Source organism: Ammospiza caudacuta, chromosome 5, assembly GCF_027887145.1.
Source record: "Ammospiza caudacuta isolate bAmmCau1 chromosome 5, bAmmCau1.pri, whole genome shotgun sequence".
Taxonomy (NCBI): domain Eukaryota; kingdom Metazoa; phylum Chordata; class Aves; order Passeriformes; family Passerellidae; genus Ammospiza; species Ammospiza caudacuta.
This window is the reverse complement of record NC_080597.1, coordinates 13,134,737-13,150,239: the sequence shown is the minus strand read 5'-3', so window position 1 is coordinate 13,150,239 and position 15,503 is coordinate 13,134,737. Positions and strand designations below refer to the sequence as shown.

The 15,503-nt window shown below is 42.7% G+C and overlaps 1 protein-coding gene across 5 annotated transcripts in view; it reads left to right on the top strand.

Moving 5' to 3' along the window:
* DGKI (diacylglycerol kinase iota) overlaps positions 1 to 9,656 on the top strand; it is a 199,452-nt gene extending 189,796 nt beyond the window's left edge. For all 5 annotated transcript variants that reach the window (XM_058804468.1, XM_058804466.1, XM_058804467.1 and 2 more), the window contains 3 exons: positions 4,203 to 4,239; positions 6,127 to 6,226; positions 7,563 to 9,656. In XM_058804468.1, coding sequence (XP_058660451.1) covers positions 4,203 to 4,239; positions 6,127 to 6,226; positions 7,563 to 7,679 — 254 coding nt within the window. In that variant the 3' untranslated portion in view covers positions 7,680 to 9,656. The remainder of the gene's footprint in view (positions 1 to 4,202; positions 4,240 to 6,126; positions 6,227 to 7,562) is intronic.
* Positions 9,657 to 15,503: the final 5,847 nt, after the last annotated feature.

Below are 15,503 nucleotides of genomic sequence, written 5' to 3'. Positions count from 1 at the left end.
TATCACAACCACAGCTTTTGAATGCTGCAGTCAGCAACTGCATTGCATCCTAATGCCTGCACATTAGAGAAGAGTTGACTGTCTACTTGTTTAACACAAGCAGAATTAAGGAAGGCTTAAGAACCTCTGTTAGCAAAGGGGCCTCCTAAACCATCTGTATTTGGTGTCAAACTTGGATTGGAGTCTTTATCTGGCAGCTGTGAAAATTTTTTAATTTATAAATATTATACAAATAATTCCATTTGCCTTTGTCTTCTCTAGACATTCAAAAGACAAGCAAGAATTGCTTGTTCATCTATGGTATTTTTATCTATGTTCATCTATGGTATTTTGATTTTAAACAGAAGAGAGGAAGGATGTTTACAGTTGCCTAAGGAGGTTGTGGTGGGAACTTCTGCTGCAACAGACAGTATGTAGGACATCCCATCCTTAACATTTCTGTGTCCTCAAACCTCAGTGTTCTTGCTTCACTAGAAAGCATCCCCTGATTAAAAAAAAGATGATGCTTTCATTAATCTTAACACTGCAAAGTCCAGAGCTAAGAGACATAGTGAATCTGGATTTGCATCCTGGCCAGATTCAGAAGTTCCTTGGAAGGCTTTGGGAAAGGAGATTTTGCTGTGACAGAGGTGGGTGTTGGGGACAAAGTTTAAATAGTCATCAGAAAGTAGCACTGAATGAGAGTGAGTTTGCATGACACTTGTTGGTATGTCTGGATTTGCAGTATGTTTTAGGGTAGTGGTCACTGGTGAGGGGCCTGAGCAGAAAACAGTTTAGTTTTTCTGGAAGGCACAAGGTACAACATACCCTGTTTTAATTTCAAGTGTACCAGATTTTAGGGTAATGTGGCTGACAGACATGTAGGAAGGAATGCTCCCATAACCTGTCTAGCTTCTATATTACAGTGGAAATTCTGAGCTAAAAGACAGAAGCAGAAAAGACCACTGTTAATTTTCCCATCAGTAAAAAAAAAAGTGTGTGGTGTTGGGGAAAGACTAGAAATAGTTCTGAATTTCCAGTTTACTGTTATTTTAAAAATATTCCTACTTTGAAAGTAAGGATGCATATCCAGTTTTGTCCCCCAGATAATAACCTCAATCAGGTTATTAAACAAAGAAGGTTTTGACAGATAAACAGAAATGTTGATGATGTCTGACATTACTAGAGTAAATACCCTTCTTCCCTGGTTCTGTGGAGGACTGACAGGACGTGGGACTGGCAGGGGTTAACATCTGTGGGTCTCCTGTGGGTAGCTGTAACCACATCCATTGGAGAGGGCTAAGCGTGGACTCAGAGGCCTTTCAAGAATGTGTGGAGCTGTATATTTTGGAAATGCCTCTGAAATATGGTCACTTAAAGTGTTGGGGGTTTTTTTATTGCAGTGAGCTCAGTGAAGGAGCAGCTGCTTTTGAGTCTCCCTGCCTTCCCTCTCCCATACCCAGCCCAGGCTGCTTTGCCCTCTGAGAAACTGGAGAAGGGCCTTAGTGGAGAGAAAGAGGGCAAAAGGAGAGAAGGAAAAAAGTTAATAATTCTACACAGTCTATGGGCGATGTTGAGGAAAGAGAGTGATCTCAGCTGGGCTTCCCCTCGGTGTGTCATGCTTTTCAGCTCTTTTCAAGTGAATGTCTCCCCCCACCCCGTCCCCCGTCCCCATCCTGCCATTCTTCAGCCCCCCAGTCTCTTTTTCCCCTTTCTCTCTCTTTTTTTTCTTCCCTCCACCTCTCCACACATTTCTATCTTTTGTTTTTATTTCCCCCCCTGCTGTTTTCCTTGATAGAAATCTCACTCATGCATTTCCCTTCCGGATTTCTATTGGGTTATTTTGTCCTCTTTTCTCTCCGTGCCTTGGTCCCCTTTTCTTTCTGTGCCTCTTGTCCCAGAGTGAAACAGCCGCCTCCCTGCTGGGTCAGGATGACAGTGCCTTAGCTTTCCCAGTGCCAGCCCTTCCCACATCTGTGCAGCTTTTGTCCCCGGGCAGAGGGGGATTTGGAATGGTCGGTTGGCAGCGCCAGGGAGACTGATATAAAAATGAGGTCCAAAAAAGAGGGGAAAGGGAATTAGGAGGAGGGCGTGAGATGGTTTAAGAGAAGCACAAGTGAAAATAAAATAAAGAAGTAAAGGGCACCACTCAGACTGTGAGTTGGGACATTGCAGCTTCAGGGACAGGCCAGAGAGAATGAAATTAAAGAATTCTGGTACCATGTTGTGCAGCTTATTATTAACCCCAGTACGGCTCAGATGGAGTCAGGACTCTCCCATGAAATGCTGAATTTGGGACAGTATCCAGGAGAGCACCCTTTGCACTCAGGGGAGCTGTACTTGTCATCTCCTCAGGGCTGTACTCACAGACTCAGCACTGAGCTCCCCTGTCCTAGCCCTGCTATTCCTTCCTGCTTCACACCAGTTTTCCTTTACCCTTGGCTTCTCTCCAGACCCACTCTGCCCCAGTTTTCTTCTCCCTCTCTGGTCACATTCTTCTGAATACTCTCTGTTTTACTACCTTTACTTACCTTTCAGCAGCTTCTTCAGCTTACCTGGGCAAGTACCTTTATGTCCCATAAAGCCAGACCTGTCACCCTGTTCCACCTTGGCCATACAACCTTCCTTGCTCCAGCCACGAGCAGAAATAATAGATGGCAGTGTCTTCTCTAACACATTGCAAACCATTCCTGCTTACCTATCAGTGAGATGTGGCATTGCTGGAACCTATGGGGAATTACCTTTATTTTTGAAAGAACAAGATTTTCTCCTAGGAAATGTAAAGGACTCCTTTTCTTCATGTGTATTTCTTTATTTGTCTTTTTAGTTTCCCAGGCATTATCTTTTTTCCTCTCAACAAGAGGCTCTGCTTGTCCCCCTTTATCCTTCTTTGTGGTCCTGGGAGCTCAGGGCTAGTGACTGACTCTTCTTTTTGATAGTCAGGAGTGAACACACAACTGCCAAGTGTGGAGATGAGGATGTGTGGTGGTAGAGTCAGGCTTCATTAAATAATTGACAGTGGCTACTGAGTTTGGAGAGCTGTCATGGCAAGTATGCAGTGGTACACAATGCCCTGTGCACTGAGTACTAAGCACCACCCTGTCTCATGATGGCAGAAGATGAAATGAAGGAGCTGCCGGCAGCTCAGGAGCCCCAGTGATACTCCATGTGTACATTGTTCAAGCAGTGAGGTAAAGACAGGCTGCTCTGATCCATTTTGACACACCCTCAGAGTAAAAGGAACGTTGAGAGGTTGTGTGTAGGCCTTTGTAAGCAAGTAGTGTGAAATTCCTCAGTATCAGGTGAGATTTGCTGTAAGCTCTTGAGGGCTCTTGAATTTCAAAGTCTCAGTGTGCTGGAGAGAAATACTCATGCGCAGGAAGGAAAAGTCTTGTAAAGTTTTCCTGTTTCCCTTGCTAACTGCCCTATACCATCTAACACTATACTCCAGAGCAGTGGAGAGCAGAATACTATGACAGACTGCAAAGGAAATGTTGTTGTTTCCAAGTGATATCCAGATCCTAGCCTCTCCATATCACTATAATTCAGCGATGGAATTTGCCTCTATAAATATCTGCCTGTAGTGAATATCAAGGACAAAAGGACATTAACCTAAATGTATTATTTTTTCCCCACTTAACAAAAATCTCTTCTGTTTTTCTTAATCTTACTTTCCTGATCATTACTAACCAGTGGAGTACAGGATTTGCATATCAATATAAAGACTGCTGGGAATATTCCACCCTGATCTACATTTTGTATAACACTATTAAATGGAGCAGCACAGGGATGTCATTCAGGATGGAATTTGGCTAATTTCAACTTCCTAATGACATTTTCCCTCTAATACCAACAATGGATTTTAACTTGCAATATATCAGGGTTTCCAGTATATCAGCATTTTCAATGTACTGTACTTATGTGAACCACTTAATTGAGCAAGGTGAAGAGTGAGAAAATAAACTCCATGAATATTCATTCTCAGTATAATTTAGAGGCTGCTACTCCCTGTTGCTGACACTCCAGCAGCGACTGTGCATCCAGAATTTTATTAGTGCAAGGGCTTACACAAGCAAATATTACATTGAAGTTTGATATATTTGTGCAGGTTGAACTTTCACTTGGCTTCTTTTATATATTTTTACTGGGAATTTCTCCTAGTAGACATATTTTTTTAGTCATGCAGACAAATGTTTTATGACATACCTGACTATCTTTTGCAGGTCCATCTGAATTGCTGGACATGACAGACAGTGAAACGTAAGTACAGCCTACTCTTTCCTTCATGTCATGTGTGTTAAACGAGCAGACTCTTGATTTTCGATGCAAACTGTTAAAAAGGAAAAAGCTGGTAAAATGGTACAACTCTTCAAAACCAACCAAAGAAATAAGGCCTGTAAAAACCACACATTGACCATGTAATATATGGCTTTCTTGCCTAAAACAAACATTCATTGGATTTGCAGAGGATTTTCTCCCTATTGCTTCCCATGCTTCCTTAAAGTTTCTAGAGGAATAGAAGCCCTGCCTTGTGTTTTGATGTTGCTGGCCTCCAGCTACTAAGGGACAAACCTGAAGAGTAAATTCCAAAAGTCAGGAAATTACTTTTCTTGCTCTACAACTCTTTTTTTACAGTCCTTTCTTGATTCATCCAGGGTGCTCTGTCTTAGCTCTCCTAAGTGGCCAGGACTTGTGCAGCTGAAGATTTCCATCAAGCAGTTAAAACATCAATCAGCTCCCTTCTCATTAAAAAAAAACCCAACCCCAAAAGATTACTTTCCTTTCCAATTCCCATTTTTTTACACCTTGTATAATCAAAGTTTCATGAAAGTATGTGAGGAAAGCATGAATAATCCTGGAATATATGTGTAATACATGTAAAATAAACCCAGTCTTTTTCCTAGGGATCAAGCCTACCATTTCTCATCCCACAGTGCCCTCCTCTGCTAACAGAGAACACCTTTTGCACAAGGTGCATGAATGAAGCCCAGAGGTGGCAGGGACTGGATGGACTGGTCCTTTTTATCCAGGGGTGTAGCACAACCACATCAAGTGTCAGTGAGCACAGTTATGAGGGCTTCCCTTTACAGAGGTTCCTTTACCTCTAATCCTTGGAAAAGGAAGGCTCAAGCTGTAACTGGCAGTATGAATTTGTCTTTTGGTCCTCAGAGGGAAATAGGATGGTATCCTATTCTGATACTAGCTCTGATGCAGCAAGGGCATATTGATTACAAGGTTGCCTCTTAATATTTCAGCATCCCCTGTCATAGATGGGGGCTGAGATTCCTTTATGCACTCTGTGTAGGTAGGTGCAAGATTTGTCCTGCTACATGTATTTCTTGTAATTTGTTATTTCACAGGTTATGTAATGGCCCTACTTGTTGGATACTGGCATTAAGGACTCCTTTTCAACCCACTCAAAGCATACTTTCTTCTCTTCCTAGGCAAATCTAGAAAGATTTCTTTACTCTCAGTAAAGAGTAAGTTTCTGTCAGTTCTAGAATCCTGACAGACTTAGCTGTAGTCTGAGTGAAAAGATTTGCAACAAATGTGCTCCCACCACGCAGTCTTCTCTTCTGGAAAGCATGTATTTAATCTAATCTAATACTGCTAATCCAGTAGCTCAGCAGTCCAGTGGTGGAAGAACATGAGAGTTCTTGCTCTCATATATCCAAGAGAGCAGGGTAACAGAACTGGGGCATCAAGTGTACCAGTCATAGCTTTGATGGGTAGGATTTTTCTAGGATGGCTCCAAGAATGAGGTTGAGGAAAGAAATTGCAGGAAGAAACAAACCCTGTTGCTGTTTCACCTGCTGTGAAATAAGAAGGTGGCTATCTTGCCTTTGCAGCAGTTAGCAGAGCTGGTGGTTGGATGGGAACATGACATTCAGTCCTCTGAATACATGAAATCTGTCAATGTTTCTTTCCCATCCCTCAGAAGTTCTTTGCTATTTGTGCATTGCAGGCTTTCCTTCTGAGTCAAAGGATATAGATGCTAAGGGAGAGAGTGCACAAGCCTACCTCTGCCAGCAAGAGGGAACCTGACAGAAATGCAGCATCCTGCTGTGTCCATGCTCTGCTCCTCATGCTTCCTAAATGTGCATTGCTGTGCTGTGTCTCACGGCTGCTTTCTGTGCTTTGGTCTAGGGGGGAGACAGCACTACACAAGGCAGCCTGCCAGCGCCACCGCGCCGTCTGCCAGCTCCTGGTGGATGCAGGAGCCTCTCTGAGAAAGACAGACTCCAAGGTAAGGCAGCTCCATCAGCCCCCACCAGCCTCTGTGCTGAGTGAGACCCTGCAGCGTCCTCCCTGCTGCTTGCGTGGCTGAGGCTTCCTTGTGTGTGCTGAGGCTCACACAAGGAGCCCCAGCCTTGTGTGTTGCTCCTTTGAAGCAAGCTATTTTTATAGAGAAAACTGTATTGATTTAAACAAACACAAGAGACTTCAGTCCAGTCCCCAACGTGGGTCATTGTCACCACAGTGAGAGCCTGGCCTCAAACTGTTCGGTGCAGTGGGTATGAATGAGACATCCCCACGGCACAGCAGTGTCCTCCTCCTGTGTGGTCAAAAGAGAGGCCTGTGGGCAAGGAACACCTGCAGGAGCCTTGGTTTCTGATTGCACAGCATCTGTGGGGCTTGGTTATTGTGGCTGGCTTGCTTTGTGAGGATGGCTAACTGTTTTCTTTTGCCTTGGCTTGCCCCTGTGCTCACTGATGGGACACTAACCACAGCACTCTCTTGGTGTAAGCTTGACTGAGAAAGAAATATGGGAAAAATGAAATCCAAGGAGTATTCTGTCATTACAACAATCTAATTGCTCAGGAACGTGGTCCAGAAGCTGCCTCTTTGGAGTTTCTGAGCACAAGCACCCTGTGGCCAGCAGCTGAGAGTGAGTTGGTTTTCTACACTCCAGAGTCAGAAGCACCTTTGCTGCAGCTGGGCAATCAAAACCAATTTCTGCCTTCTTGGGCTCTATGAGGAAGCCTATAATCCAAAGAGAGGTCATCTATGATTCTATCATCTCTTGTTCAGATGGCAGAATTGCACATTGCAAAAAGCTTTCTGAAACAGATGAAATCCAGACAAGTGGCTTCTTGTGGAATTTGCAGACAACCCTGACAAGGGAAGAGACGAGAATCCTGACTCCATGTTTCAGAAGGCTGATTTATTATTTTATAATATATATTATATTAAAAGAAAATGATATATTAAAACTATACTAAAAGAATAGAAGAAAGGATTTCATCAGGAGGCTTGCAAGGAAAAAGAATGGAATGATAATAAAATCTTTTGACTGACCAGAGAGTCTGAGACAGCTGGACTGTGATTGGCCATTAATTAAAAACATACACATGAGAGCAAGCAAAAATGCACCTGTTGCATTCCACAGCAGCAGATAACCATTGTTTACATTTTGTTCCTGAGGCCTCTCAGCTTCTCAGGAGAAAAGCTTCTAATGAAAGGATTTTTCATAAAATATGTCTGCGACAGGCTTCTGACTCGTTAATTGTCTTCTGTCTAGAAATCATCTGTTGTTCTCAATGTGTTAGCACAAGAATTTCTCTTCATGTTTCTCATTACAGGGTAAGACCCCTCGCGACAGGGCTCAGCAAGCTGGTGATCCAGATCTGGCCTCCTACCTGGAGAGTCGACAAAACTATCAAATGGTTTCCCACGAGGACCTGGAGACAGCAGTCTGACGTCTGAAAATGTCCCAGAGGATCCCTGGAAATCTCGAGACTGCACCTGAGGCACTCAGGCCTCGTGTGAGGAAGAAACTGATGGAACCCACGTGTCTCTCACTCTCGAGGAAAATACCTGAGGACATGCCACCAGTTTCTAAGGGCTACTGATTCTTGCTGGGAACGGTTATGTTCCATAAGTTAGCCCATGATGGATAAGGTGGGACACTCAAAGGTCTGTGGAATCCATAGGCTGTGAAAATTTACCTTTATTGCTTCCAGCAAGTAGCATGAACTTCTCCCATGTTCATCTGTATAATTTATTAAAAAAAAAGAAAAAAAGGAAAGAGTAAAGAGGATGTGGGGGAACAAAATCCAAATGAACTGGTACATTAAGCCACCCAAACAGGCTGTCCTCCATCCTTACAGTTTCCTGCATTGCTTTTATTCTCCTGTTCCCCTCACTTCTCATCAGTTAAATATTACCTGTTATCTCTGTGTTGTCTTCACAAATGGTCAGGCAGTAGCAAAATGTTTGAGGAGCTCTGGATGCCCTTAAGAAATATCCAGTGTTTTTACCAGCTACATTCCCTCCCCTGCCATCCTCTCAGAAGCTGTGTTGTCAGTACTCAGCCCCCACAGAGTTTTCTTGCTTTTGGAGGGGATGTTGCTTATTGCCTTGTTTCCCAGGGTTTGGGCACAGTCATATTTACAGCAGTGACAAAACCCAAGCTCATAATTGCTGGGCATGCTGAGTTATGGTATCCTCACAGGACAGGCATTTGTATGGAAAGGAGCTCTATGGGATGTTCTATGCTGAATGGCAGAGCAGAAAGTCACCAGGAAGGTTTCTCATATCACTTTTATGCCTGTAATGGCTGACCCAGCTCTTCTCAGGTTTCAGGCCTGCCTACAAGTTGATAGGTTCTTCAGTTCTTTACTTCTGAAAAGATGGGTTTTACACTGGGGAGAGATTTGTGCAATGCTGATGGAATTCTGATGGACTCAGTGACAGACCCAGTCCCCTTTGCAGCACAGCCATGGGGAGGAAGGAGACCTGGAACATCAGCAGCCAGCCTGGGCTCGCTGCTGCCAACAAACACATGGGCACTGGCCTGGTCACATTGGGAATGGGAAAACCTTCTTTGGCTGAACCTGTAAACTATCTGATTCTTCAAGGGAGCCAAGTTTTGGGGAGTCTGTCCCTGGAGAAAGACAAGCAGCAGCTCTTTGCCTTGTTACCCACAATAGGTTTGAAATGTAAAGCTTAGCTGCTGTAAAGGCCAGCTGTGTCTTCTGTACTCATTTGTTCTCTGTCTTATAACCATAAAAGAAGAGAAAGCAAACAAATACACAGGCATAAATAAAATGTTTCATTGTTGGGTTTCTAATTGCTACAGATATCTCAGTTGATAATATAGCAGAGCTTCCACTTCTACTTTGTCAGACCAGTGCCCATGAAGATGCTCACGGCTGACTTTTGGCATAACTCTTGCAATACATTTTTGAATTTTGCTTTGTTATTCTATTTGAAAGATCCACAACTGTTTGTTTTCACATCCCTTGCTAGGGGTACCTCTCTGACAAATGATGATCATTGGGGTTACATACATTTGGAAACCATGAAAATAACTCAGGTCATTATCCAGATAGGTTTTTCTTCTTTGGTAGAAGTGGAGAAAATCAAATGAATGCAATTTTTTTTTAAGCACGAGTGATTGTTGTGGTAGGGAGGGGGGGAGCTGAATAATATATTTTAATTTTTTTTCCTGTTTTCAGAAGTTCATTTGATATGGGCAAAATATTACTTTAGTATTTCTTCCTCTGGAAGGAAACTATATATATTTGTAATCTATAGATCAATGGCAACATGAAATGTATTTTGTCTTATTTTCTGTCTTTACCTTTCTCATTTAAAAAATAAAATATGAAAGCCAAATTACTTCCCTTGATAATTATCCAGGGGCTTGTGGAGAAAATAAGTATGTGTATATATTAGAACAGAATTTGGCAACTGTTAAAATAAAAACTCAGAATATAGTTTTGGTGTATGTGATATTTCCACAAGGAAAGATCCTCACACTATGGTTTCATGGTAGGCCTTGCATCATTTCCCAGCTGTGAGAAAATACATTAATGTAATATTTCTATATATTTGATGAAAACAAGAATGATGTTATCATCACTTTAATATTTTGGTTTACCTACTGGTCTGAGAAAAGGAGGAATTTTCAATAGCACAGGAGCTTGGCTCTGTCCTGTGCTGAGGCCAAGCTGAGTATGGGCACTGAGCCCGGGAGAGCTCCCTGATCCTTTAGTCCCATGAAACAGGGGGAGCAGTAAAGGCTTGCTTTCATCACAGGTAGCCTCCAGAGGCCAGATGTGGGTAATGATAAGGGAGCTGCTTCTGGTCCCTCTGTCCTCAGTTGTCCTCCCCTTGTCAGCTCATCCCTGGTCCCCAGGAGGTGCCTGCAGCTGTGGCTGGCTCTGGAGCAGCTGGTCAGGATGGGCAGATTTCCTGAGCAATTTTGTGCCATTTGGACTGCCCAGAGGAGCTCAGAGCACGCGAGAGAGCGTGGCTTGCCTTTCTCACTGAAAGCTGGAGTACAGTGGTATGATCAGAGTGAGCCTGTCGTGTCTCTGGAGAGCTGCCTGTGCTGTGTGCTCAGCAGGAGACAGCTACTGTGTGACAAAAACAGCCCCCAGCACTGGAGGTAGGGCAGGAATGGACTGGATGTGGTGCCTGTGATGTCCAATGTGTCCTGAACCCTTGATGCACTAGGTACTGCTGATGTTTGGTATCTGCAGGTAACAGAGAAGCACATCTGTTGTTTTCCACAATGGCTCCTGTGTGGCAAGGAATATCAGAAGTTGGTTCACTGAGGGCAGTTTGGGACCAGGACTGTTCCTTACCCTTTTCAGGTGTGGTGGCATTACCAGAAGCAGCAGGCTCTGCAGTAAAGGTAACACATTTGTATTGAATCTCTGGAGCACTTGGGGTCTAGGTTAGTACAGTACAGCTGTGCCTGCACTGGGCAGGGCCCAAATTCCAGTGTGCAGCTGGGAGTCCACCAAAATTACATGTAAAACATTTCAATTTACTAAAGCATCTCTGTTCAGTGGCTGTGGCTGTTAATGTGTGTATATTACTATATATATGTATATTTATAAACATCTGTATGCATGTATATAGGTGCACACATACACATGCAAACAACTTGAAATTGTGTCATTTGAATAACAAAGTCCCTAGGGATGCTCAGCTACTGAGATTGCTAGACTGACAAAATGTCATTTTCCATTTTAATTTGTTAATAAAGGGAACCTTTTTCACTAGGACTGAGGAGCTCCCAAATCGTTCTGTTGTACTGGTTTTACCATCTCATTTTGGAGCTAAATGGAGGGCAAGAAAGTATTTATAATATTGATAAAATAAACCTAATTTTGTAATTTAATAGCATCAATTACTCTAATTATTTCATGTTTCAATGCTAGAGGTACCTTATTTGTGTTATTCAAGGCAGGATGTCATACATTTTTTACTTATTATAGCATAGAAAGGCAGGGACACCTTGCACTAGACCAGGCTGCTCAGAGCTCCATCTAAGCTGACCTTGAACACTTCCAGGGATGGGGTCAACCACAACTTCTCTGGGCATCCCTCAATACTGTGGGATGTGAGGCTGAGTTTTTGCTTATGTAAAACAGGGATTCAAGGCAAATTTTGCCTGTTACAAAACTGGTCTCAGACTCCAGTGGATCTTTCACCATTTCATGTAATGTCTTGCTTATCTGTGTTTTAGCACTTTAAGATGTCTGTAGGTGTTTTTACTGAACACCAAGGTGTTTTCACTCTTGTTTTTCCCCAGCAGCAGTAGAATTGCTCAGTCCCAACTCATGGTGCTGTAGCCTAGATTCAGTCTACATGAGATGTCCCCTGCTCCATGAGGACTGTCACATAGACGGACCAGAGACAAAGAAAATAGTACAAAATTGATGTTTTGTCGCCACTGATGACCTCAGGTGTATTTGCTGAGCTGGTACTGTTGTGTAAGAATAGATGGGGCACATGGTTTTTCTGGTGATGTGGCTGTGGGAGGTTTGTTTCACTAATATTTCATGGCTCTTTGGCTCATTTCTGTCTTTGTCTTTGCTGTGAAACATATGGTAGTGAAATTTTCTAACACAAATTCATCTAGAAGATGGCTTCTGTGGGACATGCTTGTGTGTTGACCCTTCCAGGATGACAAAAGTATGATGTGATCTGTCTCTGGGGTATGAAATGGGCAAGATACATTGGTAGCCTCAAGTTTTCTGGGAGTTGAATAGTACTCAAGAAATGTATGGGCACGCTGGAAATTTGAATGCCTTGAAAAAACTCCAAGGAAAATCTGTCCTTGTACACTGTGTACTACAAGAAAAATCCAGTTCCTTGTGCTGATCCATTTGAGGTGTCATTTTCCTTTCCCTGCTGTTTGCTTCTTTTGCACCAAACTAACGTCTATAGAGAAGTATTTTATAAGACTTGTTTTTAAGATTGCTAAAAGTAATAGTTTTGACCTCCATTTTACCTAATATTTTCCATTCATAAAATAATGTTTCCTCTTATTTTCCTCAGTGAATCTGAGTCAAAATTACGCTGGGTTATTAACTTCCTAATTAGTCTAAAGCATCAAACGTATCTTTGGACATTTCAGCTGTCCTGGAAACAGCTTATATTCCTGTGCCTTTCTGGATGCATGTGAAGCTATAGGAAACAGTATTAGAGTGCTCATTGTGATACTCATCATCTCATTTTCCTTTCTTAACAACTATTATTTTTTTAAGCAGTCTTAAATTCCATGATCTGCCTGCCAAAATCTGCTGATTGCAACAGCAACTCAGTGATGTGCTGCCACCTACTCCCGGTGGCCATGGCAAGTGACCATGGCTGCTTTTAGTGCAGGTTCTGCCATGGCTTTGGACTTCTCTGGAGGGAGATCTCCTGCAGGTACCAGAGCTCAGGGCTTTCCCCTCCCTGGCTGTTCCCAGCACTGCTGCCCGTGGTGGTGCCCACGGAGGGTGATGTTCTCCCATCCCCTATAAATGTGCACTGCAGCAACACTCCCTACCTTGGCCAAGGAATTTCCTGGAGCCATTTGTGCAAAAGGGGAAAATTCCCTCCCTGGGGCCCTGATCACACCAGTAAATTCATTACATTTGACTTCAGTGATTAGGCAGGCTTGGAGCTGAATAACCTTACTGTATTCAGCCATCAGAGTGCATCTTGTCTCCTGCCTTATTTATAAGGTGCCACATTCCAGTCTCAGCTGCAGTTTCTTGTTTCCCTGACTGACTAAAAAAAAAAAAAACAACAACAAAAAAAAAAAAAAAAACCCAAATCAAGAGACAAAAAACCAATCTATCCTTTGCAGTACATGTGTATCTAGTTACCCAGAGAGTGGGGAAGGCAGGAAGATCATTTAAAAATCTCCTCATTCTGATGTAGCACATCATGACTTCCAAAATCTGAGCAAAGAGACGCCTTGCAACAAAAGCATTTGTTTCAATATTAACACATCTATATTTCAGGAAATAATTTGATGCTAAACCCTGTTAAAACAGTCAGCTTATGCTCTTAGATCTCCTATGTGTCAGAGATTTGGGGAATCTAAGGAGGCAGTAATCCTCTTGACAGGCACATAAAGACAGGTGAATGCTCAAAAAGGTATAAAACCACCTTTCTTCAAAAATCTCTTTCTATTTTGCCACCCTCATCTACTAGAATCAGAACCCTGATTTGGGAATGCTGTTTCAGAGTTCAGCAATATTTTAACAGCCTCAGCATTCATTTGCAAAGCGTATAGAAGCTGTAGCATTTTGAAGTGCAAGAAAAAGCACTATTTCTTTGAGCAATATAATAGTACATATGTAATTGCCTCATCTCTTGCCAGCCTCCTTTTGCTGGTGAAGTGCCACACCTGGCTCTTCAATTAGTCCCTGTCTGGGAGGCTGCTTGACATGTAGCCCAGCACTCAGTGAAGTGTGCACTGTGGCAATCCAGTGCCAAAGTGCTGCTGCAATTACCTAACTACTAGCACATGAAATTCACTTCTTAGTGTTGCACTTCATTTTAATGAGAAAAATGCCCTTCTGATTCCAGCTACCTTGGTAACCTTCAATTTCCACTCTTTCCCTCAAGCTGTGGTCAAGAAGAGGTAGAAGGTAATCTCTGTTCCTACAGAACCCAAATCCTGTCAAGGAACTCTACAAATCACTTAGTTTTTTAGGTGTGGAGAAGAAGCTCAAGAAGCTCTTGAGTCTGATGCAGCAGACATGAGTGATTTCTACTTGGCTAATTAGGCTTTAATAAGCAGCCCCACTTTTCTAGGGCTGCTTTTCCTGTGTGATATTCACATAAAAAAATGAAAGATGACAAAATTAGAAAAGCAAATTAAGCTGGCCCCTGGGAATGGGGAATTCTAAAGATTGGCTTCCACATGCATCGCTCTTTTCTAGACTGGGAGTCGCAATGCTGTAATGAGTAATTATGTATCATAATTAGATATAGCTAATTGTGATAGTGAGGTGGGTGCTCACTGTGTCCAATTTTTATGTCAGCCAGTTGCAGAGGTATTCCTGCCCCTGCAGAGATCACCAGACAGCCTGGAGGGGGAACAGCCTTCTGTTTGCAAAGCTTGAGGCTTTGTGAAGTGAGACATGGGCCCCAAGGTGAGCAAGGCCACCCCTCCCTGCTCCTCAGCCATGCTGGAGGCTTGCCTTCCAAATGGATGGAGGCAATGCCACACCAAAATCAATGTTTGCTGTAGGTCACAAAATGAATGGATACCTGTCTTTCTTCTCATGTCCCCTGCTTCAGACCTTTTCCAGGGACATTTTTTTTCCTTTTATCAGAATGGGAAGTCTGTCATGTTCCTGTATTGGAACATAACAACAACCCACAGAAGCTGGGTTGTTGTGTGTCGCAGACATTTTTTCACAGAAATCCTTTCTTTCAGATTTGTTCTTCTTCTGGGAAGCAAAGGCCCCAGAAGAAGAACGTAGACAATGATTATCAGCTGCTGTGAAATGCAATAGGATGCACCTGTGAGTGGTTCATGTTCCATGTGTACAATTAAGAGCCAATCACAGAAGCAAGCTCGAAAAAAGACTCCCTGGACACAGAACTTTGTTTTAGATTCTTTTCGATTCTATTCTTAGCTTAGCAAGCCTCTGCAACTTATCTCCTTATTCCTATTAGTATAGTTATAATGTATTATATATCAAATATCAATAAATCCAGCCTTCTGATCATCAAACAAGATTCTCATCGTTCTCTCACCCCAGTGACCTCCTCAGGTTGCTGTAATAGTTGTGGTTGTTGTCTGTGGTGTCGCTACTGGTCTAATGCCTTCTCTTCATGGCATAGGGGAGAAATACATTCATGTCAAAGCTTAGGAAAAAAGTGACCTTGCTGGCAGCTAATGACAGGAAGGAAATAGAAAATAATATTATTTAAATTTAATTTTAAATATTCTTCAGTGCTCTTTGCTTTTTCTTCATTTCCCCTCCCTTTTAGAGTTTCTGTACTGAGGCCTTTAATCTTTCATCACCTCTTCTTTCCTTAGTTCATTCTACCTTCATTTTTGACTGGAAAGGTCAATATCCTGCTCATGTGCTTACCCTTGGGACACTTGTGCTTGACCAGTCACAGACGGTTGGATCTCCTCTGACCTGTATAGACATGGGCAGGGAATGTTGAAATTCTCTGTACCAGGAATGAGCTGGATGTGCAGCACTAAAGACTCCTCTGAGGGCAGTTCTAATGCCCAAGTTGTAATCTCAGGATTAAACAGATGGGAA